The sequence below is a fragment of the Kogia breviceps genome, chromosome 17 (genome assembly GCF_026419965.1).
Source record: "Kogia breviceps isolate mKogBre1 chromosome 17, mKogBre1 haplotype 1, whole genome shotgun sequence".
Lineage (NCBI taxonomy): Eukaryota > Metazoa > Chordata > Mammalia > Artiodactyla > Physeteridae > Kogia > Kogia breviceps.
In genome coordinates, this window is record NC_081326.1 from 3885105 (window position 1) to 3909018 (window position 23914).

Below are 23914 nucleotides of genomic sequence, written 5' to 3' on the forward strand. Positions count from 1 at the left end.
TGGAAATAGCAAATATGGGCGACTCTTCAGAGGATTACTGTTGCAGAAAGGAACAGAAAAACGGGTGTGTATCCAGAAGGGAATGTGGATCAAGTCTGTTGTCTTACGATGAACAAAAATACAGCAGTTTTTAATACCAATGATGATGTGTAAATGGGAGAACGAGAAATGGATGATGCCAGAGAGATCACTGTGGAGGCCTAGGCCAGAGGGGATAGAATACAGTGTATAAGGAAGAGGATGCCCCACAAAAGACTTACATCACTCGGATTTTCATTCATTTACTCAATAAATATTTATCAAACAAGTATGTAGTTTGTGCTCGGCACTATTCCAGACACAGGGGACATGTCACTAAAGAGATGGTTATGAGAAAACCTATGTAAAAGCTCTTAGAATCATACGCTTATAGCACCTACTAGGCACCTAACCAATGCTGGCTAACTAAATACAGACGGATGCAAACTCTGTGCATCCAGATTTCTGACAAAAATGGGGACCAAGACAGTGTCCTAAAATTTGTCACTAGCGAACTATCAAAGGAATTTAAATAACAAGCTTTTGAATTGATAAAGTACTTACTTAGGATAAAATGGGAAAATGGCCTTAGAACTCAATGAATACAACCTCTTAATTTTGTGGAAAAGTTAAAAATAGAAAGCCAAGTTGACTTACCCAGTTACTAAATTAATTCAGTGAAAAACCAAGAGCCAAAATTAAAACTCAGTTCTCCTACTTCCTACTCTGATTTTCATTAGACTTCAAGTCTCTCTCTCTCTAACAGAAAGGCTGAAAATAATAAGCTTGCAATTTCTATCTTCCCTCTACTTCTGCCTGGTTCTTCTTCCCCTCCAATTTACCATAGGCTGTACGCGACTCCCTACCACTTTATTTTAATCCAATAAAAACTATAATTGTTAAAAGATGTTTCGGGGGAGATATAATATTTTAGTTACCAAAATTCTAGGTTATTTCCTAACCCCTCCCCCCAAAAAATCTCCAGTGAAACAGTCCTATGCATCACACATTTTCCCATCTGGAATTCACGTAACTTGTAAGAAAAAGTTGACAAGCTGAAATATCAGCATGTTGATATTGATGGCAAGAACATTTACAATAATTAACTTTATAGATGTTTAAAATCAGAATATTTCAAAAACTAATAAAACAGGATTGTTTTGTTTTGTTTTGTTTTGTACAAAAACTTAAGGAAATAAATCTATTCGTTTTTTTTTTTTTAACCATTACTGGTACTTTTAGCACCATGTATGGTAGCAGATTCATTTCTTACTTTTAGTACGTGAGCCACATCGAGGATGTGCTGAAAATGCCAATCACAAGAAATACTGAAACCCAAATGAAATTTCCCTTTTCCTTTTAGCAGATTTAATAATGGTTCAACAGGGCTTTTGTACTCCGTTTTAGTGAGTACACTCTACTTCAAACCATCAATAAAACTGAAGTTTAATATTTCAGTTTAGATATCTGGCAAACTCAAACATTTTATCTCTAAAGCAATATCTTTTGGATTTCAAGCTTCGAACTCTAGGTTCTGAGATGAATTACCTTTCAAGGTGGTTTTTGTTGTTGTTGTTTTTTCAATCCTAGAATGTCCTTCGACTCCTAGCTAAAATCTTCCACTCTGTTCTCCTAGCTAAAATCTTCCACTCTGTTCTCCTAGCTAAAATCTTCCACTCTGTTTCATAATTATTGTTCCACCCTTATTTTCTTAACTATCCTCATCCCACAAACGTTAACACAACCGTACTGGTGTAACTGCGCAGCCGTCTTATCTTTTTGAGTCACGAACATGAGCAAGGCAGCAGGAAGGATGCGGGCATAAACATTTCATTTGAACACGAACCTTCTACTTCCACTCACCAGTAACTGCGGCCAAAATATTAGGGGCCATTCTAAACGTCTGGATTTTATCTTAGCTCTTACATATTCTAAAGGAATACCAAACCAACTTCGGCATCCATCGCACAAGCCAAGTCCTAAGTGCTCCGACAACCTTCAAGTCTGAACGTGCTTCAAGAGGAGAAACTGCCTGGGCGATCTCAACCAATGCCACGCACCAAACACTGATTGCTTTTTTCAAATCCAGCAGCGCTGCTCCAGTTTTCGACATCCTGGTTTGTGCACATGTATCTTTCGTATATAATCAGCAGCTGGAGGGCTGAGCCCTGTTTCACAGGCTGCAGACTCCGGAGACCGAAACAGGGCCAGGCGGCTCCAGAGTATGCACCCACCCGGACTATTACCAGCACAGGTGAGAGGTTTGATACCCACTTCGGTCCTTCCAGCAGTCCGAGGAAGCAGGTCCTACGAACCATCCCTATTTACAGATGCTCACAGCGAGGCCCAGGAGGGTTCCGTGGCCCGCCCGGGCCACACAGGTGGTATAAAGGGGCATCGACCAGGACTCCCTCCGGGACTGACGTGTGTGGACGCGACACCCTCCCCACGACCACCTTCGGCTTCACACCGTGGGCTCCATTCGCCTCCCTATCAGAGCGGCCCCGGGAAGCCCAGGGACCTGCAGGCACGGGGGAAAGCATCTCGCCCCGACCCAAGTGGAGCCCGCACCCGCCGAACTGCAGCGTTTGGGGCGCGAGGGGAGATGCGGGCCGAGGTGAATGGGCTCGTTGTGACCCAGGCAGGGCCTTCCCTCCCGGCCACTCTGGGGCCCCAGCCCAAGCCCGAGTCCGGCGGGAGGCCGGGGACTCCGCGCGGCCCCAGCGAGACGAGAAGCGCGACCGCGGCGCCCCGGCCCCCGAGGCTGGCAGGGCGCCGAGGAGCGCGGGGAGGCCCAGGCGGGGACGACGCACCTCAGGCAGCAAGCAGAGAGGGCTCGGCTCGCCCTCACCCCGCAGCAGCGGCGGGAGCTCCTCGGTGGCTCACCCGGGGAAGCAGAGGCACTCGAACAGCCGTTCTCCCCGAGAGACCCGGAAGGAAAAAGCCAAGCGCCGGCTGCAGCCCGAGCAGCGTTGAGTGTGACACCGCCCGTCGCCCCGTCCCTTCCTGTGTCCCCACTCCCGGAACCACTTCCGTTGCGGCTTCTCCCGTGCTCTGGGCTGGAACGCTCCTGGGCCCGTCCCTCCCCGGCAGCCGGGCGCGCCTCCAGTCCTGCCCTTGGTCCCCAGCAGCCGAACAGCAGCCGTGGGGCCTTCCCGCGCCGTTTGCCGCGTGGCCGCCTCCTCTGAGGCGCTACGATGTACTGCGAGAAGTGGAGCTCCGTGGCGGAGATGTGTCTCTTCCTTGAAGACCTGCGGGAGGGCTCCTGCATCCTCTGCCTCTGCTCCAGGGCGTTTGTGGAGTAAGTCGCACGCGGGCCTCTTGGTTTCCCGACCTGTAGGGGTTGGGGTGGCGATGGATCCCCGGGACCGGGGCCAGAGTGCCCGACCGTCGGGTACAGTGGTGCCTGAGAGAAAGGAAGCACCGTCCTCGGGCTTTACGGCGTGATCGCCCACGGCCCTGAAGTGATGGATTAAGTCTGCTCTGCGGGCTGTTAGGAGAGAATGTGGTGGCCCGTGTTTGTCATTTTACACTCGTCGACTGAGGGGACGGTCACAAGCTGCGGGGAAGTGAAATGAAAGCGATCTGGGATCTGATAGCACAGGGTGGAGGTTTGAAGATGAGTAACGTTTCTGGTTAACATCTTTTTTTTAAACCTTAAGGTTTATTAAAGCGCAAATGCACATAAGTAGAACTTATCATTACTTGGGAGAAAAGATTTAACTATAATCACATCAGTTTTGAGCCGTGCTTATTTTTGGAAAATACTTGTTTCGGCCACAAATTGCCCCGCGTGGCAGACAGTGGGTAGGAAAGCACTGACTCAAGAATTGGATTTTAGGAATTAACAACAACAACAAAAATATATATATATATATATATATATACTAGGTGTGTGAGTTCCGCCACTTAATCCTTTTTTTAAAAAATCTCTGAAACAGGTATATCTACCCTAATCCTCTCACTGGCTTATTGTTAGATCCAACCTGTGGAAGTGAATTTTATGTGGTACTTTTAATATAGTTTATTTAGAATTATAGAATTAAGACAGAATTTAAGTTGGAAGGAATTCTTACTATTCGCCATGTGTTTTTATGGAGTAATCGGCAAATTAATCCGGAAAAAAAATTAAGGTCTGTATTAAATTTAATGAAAAAAAATTGTCGTCTGGGCACTTCCCTGGCCGTCCAGGAGTTAGGACTCTGCGCTTCCACTGCAGGGGGTTCGATCCCCGGTCAGGGAACTAAGATCTCGCAAGACACAGGGCTCGGCCAAAAAAAAAAAAAGCAACATACTGTCGTCTCTGTATTCATGCAGGCGTGTGTTCATTCAGCGAATTCTCTTTGTGCTCCGTCGTGGTAGGTACTGGTTAGCACTGGGGTATCAGGCACAGCCCATCCCTACATCCTTAGAGTTTACTCTGTAGCAAAGGTGATCAATATTAAGACAGCAGGTACGTAATTATTTGGTTAATTATAGTTGTAAGTACAAGATGGGAGAGAAGTGCCAGGTGCTCTTATAGCAAAAATCCAACCTTTTGCCATGGATCTCAGAGATTTCTTCGAGAACGTAGCGTTTGAAAAGTGGTCCAAAAGGTGAGTAGAAATAAACCGGGATATGTTCGAGTGGGCGGACGCATTCCCAGCAAGGCAGAACTCCTTAAAAAGCCTCGAGGGAACGAAAGAAAGCCTGTGAAAGGGAAACAAAATGACTGGGAAAGAAAAATAGAAGATAGGGTTGGTGAGATATGCAGGGTCTAGACATGCAGGACTTTGTAGAGGACAGGTTCAGATTTGCATCTCTGAAGATGCCTCTAGTAGCAGCGATGTGCTGTGCGGGCCTAGCATGAACCTTATCTACATACCAGCCAAGGCACATCCTTAGTTCTTAGCCTGCAGCCCATTTGAGTCTTGGTGCCGTCTTCATGAAGTCTCCTTCCCAAGAAAGAAAAGAAGGGGAGGGAATGTAAGTTACAAAAAGTTGAGAAAAATACCTTACCTGTAGAAAACAATATGCAACTGGATTTCAATTAAAGCCACTTTATTTAAAACACAATTGGGAGTTCCCTGACAGTCCAGTGGTTAGGTCTCAGTACTTTCACTGCCGGCACTGGGTTCAATCCCTGGCCGGGGAACTAAGATCGCACAGCCAAAAACAACAACAACAAAAATAATTCAATTACCATATAAATTACCAGTTACGTTGCATTTAGTCTTTCTGAGCTGAAATGTGCGTTCTTTTCATTACAGATAATTTCATACCTTTCTTAAAACTTGGAAGCTCTACTTCACTTTTTTAAACTACCTTCTGAGTTCAAAATAGGTAAAGAGAAAAGAATGACTTGGTCTTTTCCTTTAGATCAGTTAATGCTCAAATTATAAACCTTTAGAACAAAAAGATCTTGGAGATACAGTCTTAGAATTGTCGCCAATAGTCATTGAAAAGTCCTTGGGGGTGGGAGACATGCTGGAAGCTCAGAGGCTCATGAGTATAACCTTGATTTTCTAGATGGGGAAAAAGTCTGTTTCCAAACTCTAAGAACAATACATGTGATTGTTGGCCAACTTCAACTTGATTATTAAAGTGAAAGGTCAGTCCAATGTAGCAGAAGACAGAAAGTGAGCTTTAGCATAGGTGACAGATAACTGCTTAGTAATTAAGAGAAGATTATTTTCATACCTCCCCTCAAAGGCAGTAAATAGAACATAATATTGTAACTAATTTTTATTTTCTGAGGACATTAACATACTGTCTTATGAGTTCAATAATTGGAGTAATAATTCTGTCTCATCTACACACTTAATTTTCTATACACTATATGAAGTGGACATATAATTACAGTGTTATAGGGCTGTTATAAATAACCATTACAGGACTTCCCTGGTGGCGCAATGGTTAAGAATCCACCTGCCAATGCAGGGGACACGGGTTTGAGCCCTGGTCCGGGAAGATCCCACATGCTGTGGAGCAGCTGAGCCCGTGAGCCACAACTACTGAGCCCACGTGCCGCAACTACTGAAGCCCGCGCACACCTAGAGCCTGTGCTCTGCAACAAGAGAAGCCACCGCAATGAGAAGCCCGTGCACCGCAACGAAGAGTAGCCCGGTTCCTGTCTGAGCCAGCTACCTCTGAGGTTCCCAAAGAGCGGTTCAGCGTGTCCATCACGCCTACATTTGTTAGTTAGCGTTCTCTGTGGAGCACTTTCCCTTCTCTCCCCGTTGTTTGTTCACTCCCTTATTTCTATTAACATGGACTCTGGACTGTTAATTTATTAATGGATATATTGTTACTATCATCATTTATTTTGGTGTTCCTTTCATCTCAGATGGCTGGTGGGAGCCCCTTGAACTGGCTCCTGTATCCTTTTGATGGGTTCCTGGCGTTCTTTGAGGTCTTCCTAACCCTCCGGCACAATAATATAATTTTACAGTCTATGCTCCAACATGGAAGCGCCCTTCTTCCAATGTGCCCTGTTCCTTTTAGAGGAGAGCAGTGTTTAGAAACTAAGACTTGGGCACCCGTTGTGCTCATTGCTGCTGGGTGTTCAGTGCTTCTCCACCCTGGGCAGACACAGTTAGGCAGGCTACAGCGCATTTTACCTACATACACAAATGTGTATGTTGGAGAATCTGGGCTGTCGTTATCCTCAGTGCATTTACCTATTTGCTCGGTGTAATCGGGCTTGCAACCATATCGGCCCTCTTCTCCGTCTGACACCTCCATGCCCCGTACCCTTGGGTACTGGCAGGCACAACGTCGATGCCTTCTGTGGCTGCCCCCGCCCCCAGGCCTCAAGCTGCGGGGGTCCACGGGCATGCTGCCAGAGCACATCTGCACTTCATCCCCTCCCCCGTTCACTGTCCTGCTCTAAGTCACCAGCTACGGTACGTTTTATAAAGTGTCAAAAGATAAATGAATGGGGATGTGAAATACATCAAGTACACAAGAATTTTGTTTTGTTGGCTTTGTTGTTGCCCCCATTAGAAAAGTGGTGTATTAGCTGTTACTTGCAGATGCCCTTGTTATGGCAGTTACGGCGGAGTTTATTATAGCTTAATTTACTGGTAGGAAGATAATAGCAAAATTCCCCCCCTTCCCTTTATTTTAAGTGTTCTTTTAGGTTTATTTTGCTTATGAAATTCCTATCTTAGTAGAGAAAAAATTTAGAAGTAGATATGTCAAGAAAAGTTCAACTCTTCACTTTTTAAAACTCTGAGACTGAATTGTTTTATTTCGATTTACGTTTCAGTTTGATAAAATAAGAACTTAATTTTATGTTAGTCCCCAAAACAACTTTAGCTCAGACCATGAATATCTTAGCTACTAGGCAGTGGATAATTTGGCCTATTTGCAAATGGACTAGGGTCTGCGTGTGGGTTTATAAAGGTGTAAGATAAATCTTTTCACGTTTATGCTCACTTTCTACTGCAAATTTAAAGACTCTTTCAGTGTTTGTATATCACAAGGAGGATCACGTTCTTTCCCCAGTATCCAGAATTGCCACTCAATTTTAATAAATTAGTAGTTATCATTATAGCGTGCTTTGCATGTGACATATACCAAATGCTTTACGTGTGCAGTCAGTCCTTATTAGAGCCCTATGAGGTATGTATTATTACCTCTGTATTACAGATAAGAAGAATGTATTAGCAGATAGCTTTTCTGTTTTTTAACCTTTTTATTAATCTGTGCTGCCTTAAGCTTGTATTTTCACTAAATTTATGGTTGAACTTTTTTCAATATTGACTGTTTAATTTGCTTCACAGAGATCGGAAATTGTGCAGTTTGGGATTAAAAGGCTACTACGTTAAAGACAATGGCAGCAGTGCAGGTAATACAGTATGAAGCCGCATAGCCCTCTTTTTGCTAGAGCTCACCGTGGTACTGTACAGAGGAGAGGCGGAAGCAAAGCAAGGAAATTACTTGCCTGGCCGTAGTTTGCGCGGCCGCCTGACTTGGGAAAGCTTTCAGGGCCGCTCGTGTGTGGCGGTTAAGCCCCGTTTCCTCAGGTCGGAGTGCCCTGGCCCTGGCTTGGCTTGTTCGGGGAGGCCACCGAAGTATCAGAGCCACCCCGCGCCAACGGCCTCCTCGCTTAAATACTTCAACAGGTTTATACGTAAACCATTCAGGATAAGCTCCAAGTCAACAGCCACAGCCTTTTGGCTGAAGTAAAGAGGCCACAATCTGGATTAACTTTCCCAAATAACAACTAGAATTTGTTCTACGCTTTGAGCCTCACCTAGTTACCTGAAAACCATCTTGGTCTCTGTCAGACTTCCCTCTCCGGGCCCCATTTGTCCTTTCCACACAGATCTTTTATGTTGCTCCGGACACGGGGCAAACCGCGGCCCAAGGTGTAGGCTAAAGTGAGCACAAGTAGCGTGTCACGTTACCCTCGAAAACCCCCACCTCTCACAGTGATGGTGCAAATCACTGCATCTTCAGCTACACGCTGGATGGAACGTTTGGTTGCATTTCAGTGTTACATTGTACGAAGATTTCTCTCGACCCTAGGGTCCCGCCTAACATAAGAAAACACGCACACCATGTGGGGGCACGAAGTGAGCTGATGCGTGTTCCCTGTTTGGTGTCTGCTGAGCTTGCACAAGTTCATTCAGTGGAGTGGCAAGAGGAACTGCCTTCATTATTTAGATAGGTGCCTTTCCCCCTCTTTCCTTTAGCGGGATTTGTGCACTTGAGGTCTCTTTCTCAGTCTCCATCTTTGCAGTGTTCTGTTGCCTGAGGTCATGTAGCTGGAGTGCAGCTCAGCCCTAGTTGGGTATATGCTGATATATAGAGTGTTTTGTCTCCCATTTTAGAATAGAGCATTTGGATGGCATTTGGCCAATTAGTGGTATGATCTACTTTTGGGTAGCACATTCGGATAAAGGAAAACTTGTTTTGTTACGATAAAGCAGGTTTACTCTAAGATGTAGAATCAGAGAGCTTGGAAGGATCTTCCAGTTCAGTGGATTTCAGACTTTTAGCAGCAGAACGTTTTCATTAAATGAACTTCCCCACAGAGTCCCAGGGTGTAAATCCAGTCGTGACTGGAGTACCGGTGGAGGGCCTGAAGACCTACCTCTCATCTCCCTTATTAATAGCTCCTAAAATAACTCCACAAGTCATCATTTTAAATCCACTGAGCGAGCGCAGCAGTGCTGCAGACGGGGATGTGGAAACGTAGGCATTTTCCCCGGGGCTGCCCTGCTGTGTTCCCTCGTGCGTCCTCTGTGCTGTGCCCCGCACCCAGCCCCGCACCCAGCCCTGCACCCCGCGAGAGGAGGTGCTCTGCGGGGGGAGCTGAGGGCGCAGCTGGGCAGACGGCGGCCGGCAGAGCCAGGCTAGGGCTTGTCTCTTGGTTCTTAGTTGGCTGTTTTTTCACAAGTCCATATTCCCATCAGTTCCTTTTTTTTTTCCTTTTATTTTTCTTCCCCTTAAAAACTCACATTGGCACACCTTTACTTCGTGCAAGTCATATAATAACTTTGGGCCTCAGGTTCCTTCTCTTTAAGATGAGGATGATGAAACCTGCGTCTGAATTTTCTCTAAAACTAAGCTAAAGTAACAGTACTGTGTGTAGGAGAGCAAGCCACAGAAGAGGAAGAAGGTGGTCGTCCGCGGGGCACTGCAGAGTCACGTGACAGCAAAGACGTAGGCCCAGAGGAAAGTGAACTTGATTCTGAGGCTGAACTCATGAGAAGCATGGGACTGCCACTTCAGTTTGGTAGGGTGTCTGCACATAAGAATTTTGAGGTAAGTAGTAGTTTACTTTGCTTGTTCCTGTTTCTTAGTTTTCTTCATAAAATATCACGTGGAGTCTTTTTATCCCAAATCTAATGCATTCATGGATTAGGGCACTTCACCTCTTTTTAAACGCACATACATATTTGTAAGTTAACGAAAACTGCAAGTTGTGATACGTCCCGTGTGTGATCGTTCCTCCTCTTGGAAACGTAGACAGTAAGATTCACTTGTTGGTGTAACTGAAACCCAGGTTGGGGGGTTGAGGGTATTTTGTTTAATTTAATGTCAAAATAGATTTAGATTCTACCTCTTATAGTTTCTGAAATGTAATTTATATTCGAGTTATTGACCTTTGTAGGTATCTATGAATACTAGAAACAAAATAAAAAAGAAAAAGAAAAAACATCAAAAGAAGTACTTAGATGAAATTCAGAGAGATTCTTGGAGACGAGAATATGAGGAAGATGACATTTTGGCTTCAGACGATCCATCCTCCTCGGAGAACGAGGACACCAGAAGGTATAAACTTCGAACCAAGCAAGACACTGGAGGTGCGAATCTTCCTGCTGAAAACACATTACCTCCAAAGCTGGAAATTACGGGGCTCTGGGAGAAGTACTGGAAGGAGTACGGCGGGGAGCTGCTGTGGCAGAGCTGGCAGGAAAAGCACGCAGGCCAGGCGCCGTGCTCAGAACCCTGGAACGCCCCTCATACGAAGGAGGAATGGGAGCAGCATTACAGCCAGCTGTACTGGTATTATTTGGAACGGTTTCAGTATTGGGAAGCTCAGGGTTGGACTTTCGATGCTTCACGAAGCTGGGATACAGATACTTGCGGGTCTCAAACAGAAGTTGACGGCAAGAAAGACGAAAATCGCGCGAAAGCAGACGATCTTTCTCCTCCGTCTTCATCGAGGGGCAGCGAAAGCTCTCGTTCGGGTGATAAAGATCCTAATGAAATTCTTGATGGACTTAGTAATGTAAGTCTGAACTCAGAGGAAGTAGAGCAGAGCCGATTACACCCCTCGGTGAGTTGTGACGGACGTCAGTGTGTAAGCGGAGTTGACAGCAGAAGAGAGTGCCCTGCTTCGGGCCAGAGTGGGTCGTGTACCGGAGGAAGCAAGGAGAGCGGCCTGTCTGGGAGCGGAAGCACAGGCCAGCCGGCTCAGGGTAAGATCGGCCGGGCTTTGTCCTGCTGAGCAATGGTTAACAAAATTAGTCTGTTTAGCAAAGCAGCCGACACTGATCCTTTATGGTGGCCTTAAATAATGCCAGCTACATTTTATGGTGTGATAGTGAAATGATCTAATCCATCTTACTTTTATGTCACAAGTTATTATCCTTTTATGTAAATGAAAAGAATATTTGCAGAGGCTTCTCAAAAGTATCACTCGTTCCTCTTGCACCTTGGCGACCAGTGAATTACAACTTGGAAATCCATTAAGAAATCTAGTTTTAGAGTGAGCTTGGAGTGTCCAAGTTTCTCTGGAGCAACTGAGTTTATAGGAGACGTGCTAAAGAGTAGCTGTGAGCATACCTTTGCCGTTAGGCAAATCTGAATGGGGGTTGTGTCTGGAATTCACTGGGGACAAGTGAAGACTTGCTCTCTAGAGAGTCTCAACAGGGCATAAGATGATTTTGTAACTGAACAGATTGATTTCGGGATTCCCATAAAATATCCAGGGTAAGGAACTTGCTTGACTCCTGCCTGAGTGATTAAGAAATAATTGTTGAGCAGACTGATGCCACTGTCAGGACTAAAGACAGACAGTGAGAGGTGTGCTAGGAGAAGCTCGAGTAGGCAGATAAGAAGGCTTTTGTGAGAGGGGGGCCCTCAACTGGTGCAGCAGGAGAGTGGGAGAGGAGGACATTTTTTTTTTTTTTGCGGTACGCGGGCCTCTCACTGCTGCGGCCTCTCCCGTTGCGGAGCACAGGCTCCGGACGCGCAGGCGCAGCGGCCACGGCTCACGGGCCCAGCCGCTCCGCGGCACGTGGGATCCTCCCGGACCGGGGCACGAACCCGTGTCTCCTGCATCGGCAGGCGGACTCTCAACCGCTGCGCCACCAGGGAAGCCCGAGGAGGACATTTTTATAACCTGAGCTGCTCCGGAAGCCCACTGACTTGTTGTCTTGGCATCCTTGATGTTTGGTGCTGGAAAAGTCCGGTTTATGGCAACTTTCTTCTCGGCCTCATTCATATATATAAAAGCAAGAGGTTTGCTTTGCTCCTCTCAGATCACTAATCTTACTTCATCCTACCGTTTCCCTTAGAGAGCTGCTAATGAGCTTCTCTGTCCTCTTACAATGGAGCTTACTTTTCAGTGTGGTGGTCTCATTCCTTTCTCTTTTGCTGTTATTTTCATCCTTTTTTAATGTGAGTATTTTATATTCGTCTTTTGATAAGTCCTGTTCTTATTTTGACCAGAGACCTTGGAGTATGTATGTGGGTCAATGACTGCTTCACGTTCCTCCTTCTGATCTCCCCTCCTTGTCCTCCTTTGTGAAACACAGTGCACCTCACAGTCTCTGCCTTCGTGTTGCCTGCTGTCGAAGCTGCGTGTACAGGCTGTTCCTATTGCGTGTTCCCTTAGTTAGGGATATAGTTAGACATTTCTGCAGTTGGCTCCAGTGTGACCACCATCAGGATCCATGTGAGAACTCGAGGCTTTGATTTGTTTGGGATCCTCCTTGAGACCAAAACGTAAGGCATACACTGCCTCTCTCCATACGTATGTGCTCTGCTCTTTGCGTCTGGGGTCTCCTGAAATAGCCTGTCCTCGCACAGGAGAGCTCCCGCTGTCTCCAGGGTAGAGTCCTCTCCGCTTCTGGCCCCACCCAGCCACCTTGCTCCAGTCCGCAGGAATGCAGAACACAGACACGTGCCTCAGCGGAGCCACCACAGGTTATGAACACCCTTTTTAAATGGTGGTGTTTGTCTTTCTGTGCTTCCATTATTACTTTAAGAGCTATATTAGAGGCAGTTAGATGTATTTGCTTCTCAATAAAGAAAAGTTATTTTTAATCAAATGTGACCATGCCATTTTTAGAGTCATTTAGATTAGAATCCCATCAAAATGTGACAGCTAACAGCTATCCCAGAGGTAACTTTGTGGATTAATTTGTATAGGTTTAGACAGCTGTGAGGAAAAAGTAGTTTTATAGTTCACTTTTTTTTTTGGCCGCACCTCGGTGCTTGCGGGATCTTAATTCCCCAACCAGGGATCAGACCCGGACCACGGCAGTGAAGGCATGAAAGCACCGAGTCTTCACCACCAGACCACTCCCTGTAGTCCGCTCTTTAAGTGGTCAGGTCATGGACGCTTTTAGACGTGAATAGACCGAGCTGCACGCTCTGCATGCGTGGGATGGATAGATGTGGTCTAGCATACAGTTCGTTGCAGGAGAGGCCCCGGAATGCTTTGATTGCCTGTGCAAGTGACAGAAGAGTTGTCAAACCAAGGGCGGAAATCAACTGCAGTATCTCTGCCTCTTTAGATTCACCGGAGTCATCAGAAGCAAACACAATCAAAGACAGACCTCGCCCCCTCGGCGCTGGTGGAGATGAGAGTGGCGAAGACCCGCCGGAACAGAAGCCAAGCAAACTCAAGAGGAGGCAAGTCGCACACCACCTCTCTGCCTAGAGCGCGGCAGCAAGCTGTAGAGGCTCGGTAACTGAGTACATAAAGTGTGCCTCTACCGTGTTCCTTCCAGATGGTGTACGTTGCTTGTTAACTCCTCCTCTGCTCCCTACTAGTCCCTAGGGGCAGAGGCTCTGTGCGTACTAGATTCTTGGGCCCTTGTACGTTCTTGTGGGTCCTCCATAAACGTTCAGTGAGCTTAACTTAATTTGCACGAGTTGTTTCTCATCGTTTGCATTTGTGGCTGTCGCCCAGGTAGTAGGGATCACTAGAAGGTACCCCCAAAAGATGGGGATTTTACGGAGTTACGTCTCTCACAACCTTCTTAACAATAATTTTTCTTTTGTAATTTTCTTGGTTGGGTTGATACTTCTCAGATGTTTCCTTGTTTGTTCTTAAGGACAACCTCTAGAGATATCACCTAGGAGATGAGTTAGGGCTGCAGGTTAACTGGTGTTTTCCCAAAAGAACATGGGGACATGTATATTTGTTCAGGATGGAGATATAACCGCTTGACATGCCCGAAGATTTGAGTGCCCGTTGCTGTCTCCCAAACACTGCTCGGTAATTTATCTCATTTGGAGAATCCTGATGAAAGCACTCTTCTTCCTGTCTTCCTGGCTTTGTGAACTGGGGTTGAGCGTTGTGGTGGGAAAGTTTGCATGGGTTGGCCGTATGTACCTTTTCATATTTGTCTGAACTGGTGGGCTCTGGAGATAATGGCTTATCACTGTTTGCTTTGTTTATTTGTTTAGCCATGAAATGGACGTCGATGAAAACCCGGATTCAGACTTTGATGTGGACGGTTCCCTTCTAGGATTCAAGCATGGCTCAGGACAAAAGTAATTTCCCATAAATGCCGTTGTTGTCCAGAAATCTTAACCACTTCAGCTCTCCTAAAGCTCTCTGATATTCAGATGGCGAACAACGGTTATGTATTTCATGACATTTGAGGTGTTACAATTAAAGCGCTAACTCTCTTGCTAGTAGGAATTGTAGAGCTATCACTGTACATTTGATACATTCACATGTATTAACTCAGTTGCACTTCATAGCAATCCAATGTTTTTATTCTACAAAATGGTAATCACTTCTGTGTACTTTAGCCATATAGTCATTTAAGGCTAGAGTTCATAAACGTTAATAATATAAAGGGTTTTCCTGATAACTGCCACATTTAAATTCCTGGCAGAATTTATTTCTACCCACATGTAATTTTATTGAGAAATTACTTAGGTAGCTCTTGCTGGTATATACTCAGAGAGATTTATTCTGTTACCTGGGATTTAACTATTCTTCTATTTGAGAGCACCCAATTTCACTTAAAAGAGAATAAGATACACTTTTTATAAAGAAGTTTATAATATAGGTAGACGATAACAACTGACATTTAAAACCAAACTGTTCAGAGTTTGTTTTTAAGTGCTAAATTATATATTACACTGTGGGTCCCTAATAGTCTGTAAGAGAGGCAGTTAGTGAGGCTTAATAGAGTCAGTGAAGGCTTCATAGCAGACATATATCTCTTAGGACTGGAAAAATTCAGCTGGTTAATCAGCAGGTTCTCTAATTATTTTAGTAATGGGGGGTTCGCTTCTTAGCTTAGTTAGTTCATGTTGATTTAAGAATCTAGTGGCCACTTGTAAGACAATTTGAACATATCCAGATACACGTTGAAAGATCTTTGGCATCACCTCACTGTGAGAAAAAATTATATTTCCCCAGCCTGCATTGGGGTTGTAGTTTCCTGCTGGTTTATTTTATTACATTTTACAATGTAATTTCTCCTTTCTGTTATCTGTAGGATATGTTGATATACCCACCTTTGGTGTTTCACACTTACATGGGAATTAGCATACAAGCTAGACCTTAAAAAGTCCTCTGCATTTTTCACTTTATTTCATAATTTCCATAATTTTAAAAAATGAAATTAAAATAGTGGCCGCTAATAGGAAAATAGTGAAAATTGTTAATTTTCTTCTCTTTTCATATAATGAAGCAGATTCATAGACCCTAAGGTTTGAGTCCACTTCTTTTGCTTTGGTCACAGATATGGTGGAATTTCAAATTTCAGTCACCGGCAGGTCAGGTATCTACACAAGAATGTGAAGTACAAGTCAAAGTACTTGGACATGAGAAGACAAATCAATATGAAAAACAAACACATCTTCTTCACGGAGGAGCCAGGAAAAACTCTTTTCAAGAAAAGCAAAACTTTGAGTAAGGTGTGTATAAGTTTTGCTTTATATTTACAAATCGAGTCTCATTTTTGTGACCTTTGACTCCTTAAAGTTTCTGTTTGCAAACAGGAACCCTGTTTCTACCAGCTATAAGGGTACCTAAAATTCTTTCCCATTTGCTTCCTAAAGGCTTATACTGTGTGAACTAAATTTGGCAAAAGGGTAATTGGGGCTGATATGAGAGGGGGATGTTTTGAAAGCTACATAGGAGTAGCGTGTGGAACAATAAATAGGTAAAATCACCTTGTGTGTAGTAACAGCTCGTCTGTTTCAGGCTAAGTAGGACCCTGGAAGTCCAATTTCTGATGCAGCGTTTATTGAGAGGCTTAATCTTGAGGTCATCTAGAAGTGATCGATCAGACTTTGCACTAACAAGTTCATCCAAGTGGCATGAGCCTCAAGGCTGATTTAGTGATTCACATTGTTAACTGGAGTATTTATATCCCCTCTCTTAGCCTTTGTTGTACCTGCCTTCTATGTACCTGGAAAACAAAAGTAGTTAGAATTGCTTTTGTTCCGTTTGATGAGTGATCCTTCTCCAGTATAGGAAAAAAGCGCCATCCAGTGAGCAGAATTTTGTATCTGTCACCCCTCCAGCAGCTCTGTAGAGCAATGGAACAAAATCTCAGGTCCCATGATGACTTTGTTTTACCCTTAGGGTACATTCTCCTTCCTTAACATCACCATTTTTCCAAAACATGCTACAAATTTATAGCTGGTTTTATTTTTATTATATTTCAGATTGGTTGGTTACTGGTCATATTTTAATATTTTAGTGGCCCTGGTTATATGTGGACCAAATTTCCCAGTATCAGTTCAGTCAGTCCGACGGGCCTTTTTATAATGTGTTGGATGTGGTGGTTCCCATACATTCATCTGTAGCTGAAGAGCAGGAACGTGACTGCCACGTATTGCCAAGGAAGAAAGTTAACGGGACTGTTGTGTTCTTAGGCGTCCGATTGCTATACAGGCACAGTCCCCTCAGAGGAAGATTCTGGGTCGTGGTCCGTGTCCACCTTCTGTCACTCTTGTTCTCACTTCCTGACTCTTAGGAAGGTCATGAAGATCTACTGTGAAGAATATTCTTGTTACAGGAGATTGCAAGGAAGTGTATGTGTCATCTGACCTTGAGCCTTGCTAACATTTCAGAGAAGAAACTTAGTTCTTAGGTCATTTTACTGGCTCTACTGCTTCACTAGAAGGCGGCTCGCATTCTTTCCAAGGTAGCACTGCTTTTACAGATTGGCGCTAAATCTCTGTAGAGTTCATCTTTGATGCTGCGTACCGTTCCACATAGATCGTATAGCTGGGGCCATTACAGAAAATGCTGTCTAATTTGAGAAGCTAAAAGCAGTGGCTCAACAACAGGTAAGTACATTTGTAACGGTAGTATATATGACGGTTATATTGTTAGAAGACTTAATGGAAAGTTACTGGCACAATAGAGCTTTATCCTCTTAGTGTTAATTGCTAACAGGAAGGTCGTAGTCTTGTGTTTAAGCTGATGTGTTTTTTTCCTTTTAAAGAGCTCTTTAATAAGGTCATGGTACAACCAGATAACACAGTGTAATTAGGTTGGAATTACTTACTCACATTAGCTTGTATGATACAGGGTACTTATCAAGCTAATACTGTGACACAGCTTGTCAAGTCACAAATGGTAAAGCAGGTGGAAACATTCTGTGTAGTCGCGAATTAATTCATGCTTGTAACCTCTTAAACTTTCAGGTGGAAAAATTCCTAAAATGGGTTAATGAACCAATGGAGGAGGAAGCATCGCAGGAGCCGGCTTCTCATGACAACGTGCAAGATACTCGCACGAGCAGCGATTCAGAGGAACAGGAAGTGTCTGTTGAAAAGGGGGCTGACCCACCGGAGACGAGTGAGCCGGAACCTGGAAAGCGTCGTGCCGTGTCTCCAGCTGGGGAAGCGGGAACAGAGAGAACCGACAGGGGCAGCACGGAAGCCGCAGTGCCGGACGAGGGGGCCTGCCACGCCCAGGCCGCGCCAGACCGGGGTCGGCTAGAAGCCGAAGGTGAGGTTCAATGCGCTCCCGCTTGCCGGCGGGCTTCAGTTCCTTGTTTTAAGTGTGTTCTCCCCTCGTTATCACTTAGGGATCATCCGTACCTAAGGATTCACTGCTGTTTATTCGTAAGTTGAAAGAAGGCATATTTAGTGTACTGTGCTAATGGCCATGATTTCGCAGCCAGAGCATCCTTGGCTGAACAAGCATATGATAAAGTAAAAGACTAAAGGGTAGGGGAGGGCTTCCCAGGTGGCGCAGCGGTTGAGGGTCCACCTGCCGATGCGGGGGACGCGGGTTCGTGCCCCGGTCCGGGAAGATCCCACGTGCCGCGGAGCGGCTGGGCCCATGAGCCGTGGCCGCTGAGCCTGCGCATCCGGAGCCTGTGCTCCGCAACGGGAGGGGCCGCGGCAGTGAGAGGCCCGCGTACAGGAAAAAAAAAAAAGAGTAGGGGAGGCTGTTTGAGCCCCTCCATCTGTGCCGTTAAGACTGGTCTCGGCCGCCACCACTGTGTCCCACGGGCTGAAGGTGGCAGTGCCTTCGATCCCTGTCGAGATCCAGTATCGCCCTGGTTTTCCTTTGGATAATTGTTTTGTTCTTGCTGGTTCTTTGTGATGGTGGTTGGTAGTGATGCTTGTTCTTTAGATGGTACATTGACATAAAAAAGTATTTACAGCAGTTGGCAACGGTGAATGAAGAACAGTGTAGCATTTTCACTTTATGCCCTTTTGTCCTATTTGAATTTATTTTATAATAGTTATACTCAGTGGAACATTATGGCTTTTATAAGGCAGAAAGTTTCATTTGACATAGTATTCATTTTTACCGATGAATTATTTCAGACTTGCCCTAATGAAACAATTATACTTGTGATGCTTTCTTATTTAGTATTGAGCGAAATACCTTATTTGAATCTTAACTTTTTTTTCCGTGTGTGTGTGTGTGTAAACCTGTGATCTTTGTATTATATATTTCTTTGCTTTTCTAAACATCATACTTAAGGTAGTTTAATATTTTTATTGCCATTGTACAACTGACATTCCTGTGGCATTTGCAGATTTCTGAAATGAGAATGCCGTGTTCTCCTTTAACCTGTAAAGTAGCCCATTGAGATAGGTGAAATTGTCCCTGTTCTTTAACTAAGTAAAGCTTAGAGAAAATAAGAAATTGGCCCGAGATCACCCAGCCAGTAAGTAGCAAAGCTAGAACATGGTACCAAGTTGTGTGATTTCTAAATCCTATTTTTCCACCCCCCCTAGTTCCCTAACCCCCACTTGTTGTGGTGCTGGTGTTCTCACCTGGGGTGATGCCACCATCTCAGGTGTTTGGAAGGTGGGTTAGATCGATCTGGGGGATTCTGGCATTTCATACTTTAGATTACTTAATGTTAAGTCCCATACAGGATGGTCTTGCACAGTAAGGAGTTTTTGACTCAAAATCTTAGTGTCTCCTCTCTTCAGGAACTCACTGCACTTTGCCATTGATGGCACCTTTGGCTATTTGCGGTGATCAGATGACCGTTTTAGGACACAGTCCTTTGTTTGAGGCCCATTTCAGTGTTTACTTTAATGTTTATTGTTTGTCAGCATCCATTCCTGTCATCAGACTTAGGTAGGACAGCACTCTTGTCTTTCTAAGTTGCTGCATCTAATCTGCTCAGAGCTGAAACCAAATAACCAAACAAATAAAGGTCATTTATCTAAGAAAAAGTCAGTGTGAATGAATGAGTTCCTTCGGTATTGAATGGAGCTAGTGACCCCTGTTTCAATTTCTCAGAGGCTGTAGGACTTGTAGGTCATGGCTAGGTTCAGAGGGTTCATGTGGCTGAGAGTTAGAGCTTAATCAGTCCTTGGGAGCTTTAGTTTTAAAGAAGGGAAGGGAAATGTTTGAATTTCCATCATTCACCCACTAAAGCACCTTTATCTAAGAAACACTTGTGTCATAACTTTTATACCTATAATAGTACCTGTCCACATCTCCTGACAATCCTGTGAGGTGAGTAGCTAAAATACTACCCATTCGTTCATTCTTTTTGAGGAATTAGAAATCGGAACTTAGAGAGCCTGGTTTACTTTTCCAAGCTCAAGGAGCCAAGAAGTGGCAAAATGGAGGCTGTAAGCTGAAGCCAGTGCTGTTTCCAGATGCCCTCCACCCTCCGGCGTGTGGCTGTGTACACGTGCTGGAGCGCGGTCCCAAACTGTAGTTATTTGCCGTGGCCACACTTTAGATAAATTCACCTGTGATTTCCTCTTTCTATAGTGAGCATCTGTTTTATCTCTGTTCTTTTATTGTAGCTGAAGATAAAAAGAAGAAGAAGAAGAAGAAGAAAAGCAAGACCAGAAAGGGAATTGGTCTGCCTCCCGAGATCACTGCTGTGCCCGAGCTGGCCAAGTACTGGGCCCAGAGATACAGGCTCTTTTCCCGCTTTGACGATGGGATTAAATTAGACAGAGGTAAGGTATATATGTAATTTTTAACTTCATTTTGAAATAATTTCAAACTTACAGAAAAGTTGCAAGAATAGGAAGAAATTCTCATATCCCCTTTATTCAGATTGAGCTATTTTTAACCTTTTGCCACGTCTGCTTTGCCATTCTCTGCACGCATGTGTGTTTTCTGATCCGGTTGCCCCTACCCCTTAGCACTTTGCTGTGTATTTTCTAAGAACGGTGATATTTTTATGTGACAATGATAAAGTTACAAATTTCACATTGTTACAATATCATAATCAACAAGTCGGTACTCTAGTTTCATCAGTTATACTAATCATGTCCTTTATAGCATTCTTTTTCTTCCAGTATAGGGTCAGGTATTACATTTATTTTCACATTCCTTTAGCTTCCGTTAATCTGGGATAGTTCCTCAGCTTCTTTGTCTTTCATGACTTTGACATTTTCCAGAGAACAGCTGCCAGTTATTTTCTACAATGTCTCTCAATTTGGGTACATATGTGTTTTTTAAACTTCAGACTCCGGTTTAATCTGTATTTTTTGCATCTTAGGGTAGATAGCAAAAGCAATTGATAGATTATTAAACAGAACATGTGATGTGCAGAAAGATGTAAGTTAATGGATTAACACTGGAAAGTTTGAATTCTTTCTCAAGTTCACCTACCGTGACCTTGAAGGGCTAACTTAAACTCAGTTGTGCAAACTGAGGCTTGCTTTCCTGCTGGGGCTATACCTAGACATTGGTCTTTATTAACTGTCCAAATCAGGAGGTATTGATCTGTGTGGAGTCTCCGGGCTTCTCCGAGCCTCTTAAAATTATTTGTAAGATGTTGTGTATCAGGGAGAGTACTTAAGAGTTTCTTGGGGAAATATGACTGGAGAAAAGCTTTTAGTTCTATAAAAGGAGTTTATGTTTTTATTCTTCCAGCAGTGAGGAGCCATTTAAAGTTTTGATGACGAAAGGGAACAGGAAAATTGGTGCATCATTTTGTTCAGAGAAATCTCTCTCTGAAAAACGTAAATTCCTTCTATTGGGAAAGAAGGAGGGCAGTGTCCTTTTTATCTGTGGAGTGGACATGGGACCTCATTTCTGAAAATGATGAAGGTTCTGCTGAGCCTCCAGCTCTGCAGTCTTGCTGTCACTTCCTTGCTTTTCTGACCCTTTAGACACTTGCAGATTTTCCTGAGTGTCCTGTACAGATGGGGTTCACTGCTTGCCCTTTGGGAATTAAATAGTTGGGAACCTCGGTGAGGTTTGGGGAGTTGGCCAATTAAAATAGCTGACTTTCCATTTTGCATGATAGGTAGTCAGTTGTTAACACTTCAAACAGAAAACTCAGAGTTGCATTCAGTTGTTGGAGGGATATTGCAGAAGACTCAGGCGAGCATCGAGGCGGTTGTCTCTGTGGAAACTGGGTCTGGGAATGATGCTGCCCCTTTTATAACAAGATCTGTAGACCTTTTCCTTCAAACTAGGTAGTACATAATTTTTTGAGAAGGGAGACTGAGTATTTCCTTGTAAGCGTTTGGTGTGTGGTAATGTTTGCTCTGTTTGTGTCGGCTTCTCGCCACTGACTGTCCTAACAGAAGCCCTCTCCGTCCGCAGAGGGCTGGTTCTCAGTCACACCCGAGAAGATCGCTGAGCACATTGCCGGCAGGGTCAGCCAGCCCTTCCCGTGTGGCACCGTGGTCGACGCGTTCTGTGGGGTTGGAGGAAATACCATCCAGTTCGCCTTAACAGGCAAGAGAGGTAATTGGTCATCAGTAGTTTATGCATTAATTAATTCCGGCTTATGCAGTAAAGGCTTTCTTTGGCTTCAGCCTGGCTCTACGGAGACTTAATAATTGATAATTTAATGCCAAATATTTAACAATAATAGTTAACATATATTAAGCATACACTTTGTATACTGGTTTAAGCGCTTAATATGTATTTATTTAGTCAGCGATCTTGTGATACGTATCTTTTACTACTATCTGTGTTTCACAGATAGACCAGGAAGTAAAAGATGAAGTAACTTGCCCAAGATCACACAGACACAGCTTGGCGGAGCCCAGGTTATAGCGTATTATATAAAACCGAAACCACGAAAATGGGAGACTGTTCTTGGGAGAAGAGAAGAGTAGGCAGCGAGTCCCGGCTCTGTCTGTGTCGCGCACCATCTGTGTGACCTTGGGCATCCTTTAGCCTTAACTGAAAGGAGACGCTAAACTGAGAGAACCTCTGTGATACCTTTCAGCTCTGACACCCTAAGACGCTAAGAGCCTTGTAAATACTGGACTGTCCTCATGGTTGTTTGACTTCAGAATCACAAGAAAGAAAACCTCTGTTCAACTATTGATATATCGGTATATATCTGCTAGGAACTGTGTCAAGTAGGCAGTACATGTGCTGTTTCCCAGGGGAAAGAAGGCTTTATGAAACTGGACAGTCTGCCCAGATTGACTTAGCGGAGTCGGGAAGCCAGGGCTTTTACTTGGCTTTCTCTGTACCGATATCCCTTTTCTTTCTCAGTTCTTTTTAAAACGTAGTATAATGTGATATTTTAGAGATAGCATCTGTTAAGTCATACTCTGAAGATGCTTTTTTCACCAATGTCTTTATATATAAAGCTCGCATTTCAGTAAATTTCGTTGTCTTATTGATTTATATAAAGTTCTTTACGTTAACTAGGAAAACATATGATTCCGGAAAGCGTAATAATAGGAGCCAGGAAGTGATGAAGGGCGAAGGCACCGTTGAGTTTAAGAGCAGCGCTGATGAGCTGTGGCCCGTGTTCAGTCACTCGACGCTCCAGAGCGTCCTGACCTGTGCTGCCTCTGTGTGGTCTCCTGAGCGTCTGGATGAACGCTGTTTTCATACTTACTGGAATAGTCGTTACTTTCTTGTTTTTCCTGAATTTACTACTTTCTCTTAAAGTTCTTCTCTGCCTTTGCCAGATAAGCCATTCCTGTGAGCTCAAAACAGTGTTTACTGCATGGAAATGATTTTTTCCTCAAAAGTTGTAAAATCTGTCTTCATTTGGCGTTGTACTGTAACATGAATTAAAATAGCTGCCCGCTGATAAAACAGCAGATAGATCTGGAAATTTTTTCAGAATATTACAGCAACTGTCCATTTTGTAGCTTTGTATTTCTATGAATACAGGTCTGTTGCCAAGGCTCTCTGTAGCTCAGCGCACATTTGGTAGAGGAAAATGTCGCATGTGGGTCCCAAGCTAAAGAAGACCGCTTCTGCCTGACTCCATCACAGCCCCGTCACTCACACCTACAGGTCTCCAGCCCCTGGGAAGAAAAGGAGGCACGCCCAGACTCCACCCCTGCCGGCCGCGGTCACGGTCTGGCTCGCAGCCTGTGAGCCGGAAGCTCAGGAGTCCTCGGCGTGTGCATAGCGTGCTGTCCCAGGACCTTCTCCCCGAAGCAGTAGGGGCTCACGGGTGCTCTGACAGTCGTGGTGGGTGCTGCCCCAGTGTGGGCGAGCTGACTCCACTGGGGCAGGGAGTTCGAAGTACAGTTGTGTGCGCGTGCGTGTGTGTGTACACATATGCACGTAATCACACACACACACTTGACCCTTGAACAACGCGGGGCTTAGGGGCACTGACGCTGCCCGCCCCCGTGTCAGAGATCCAAGCGTAACATATGGTCGGCTCTCTGTACCTGACGTTCTGCATCTGCGGCTTCAACCCCTCGCAGAACACGCGGTCCCGTCCCACACATCTAGTAAGAGAAATCCAGCTACAAGTGGACCTGTGCAGTTGCAGCCCGTGTTGTTCAGGGGTCAGCTGTACACACACGC

General features: G+C 44.6%; 2 protein-coding genes across 5 annotated transcripts in view; one reads left to right on the plus strand and one right to left on the minus strand.

Annotated features, from left to right (window-relative positions):
• Positions 1-3419, minus strand: part of TMEM68 (transmembrane protein 68) — a 29781-nt gene extending 26362 nt beyond the window's left edge. Inside the window, exon 1 of one of the 4 annotated variants that reach the window (XM_067017014.1) lies at positions 2832-3419. The gene's annotated coding sequence lies outside the window, so the exon portion shown is untranslated. Of the gene's footprint in view, positions 1-2014; positions 2048-2831 lie in introns of those variants that run through there. The other 3 variants (XM_067017016.1, XM_059043396.2, XM_067017015.1) reach the window with 3 other exon arrangements.
• TGS1 (trimethylguanosine synthase 1) overlaps positions 3017-23914 on the plus strand; it is a 35509-nt gene continuing 14611 nt past the window's right edge. Inside the window, exons 1-10 of the mRNA XM_059043408.2 lie at positions 3017-3319; positions 7785-7849; positions 9602-9774; positions 10124-10934; positions 13260-13377; positions 14158-14244; positions 15453-15627; positions 17371-17677; positions 19960-20118; positions 21722-21865. Coding sequence (XP_058899391.1) covers positions 3216-3319; positions 7785-7849; positions 9602-9774; positions 10124-10934; positions 13260-13377; positions 14158-14244; positions 15453-15627; positions 17371-17677; positions 19960-20118; positions 21722-21865 — 2143 coding nt within the window. The 5' untranslated portion in view covers positions 3017-3215. The remainder of the gene's footprint in view (positions 3320-7784; positions 7850-9601; positions 9775-10123; positions 10935-13259; positions 13378-14157; positions 14245-15452; positions 15628-17370; positions 17678-19959; positions 20119-21721; positions 21866-23914) is intronic.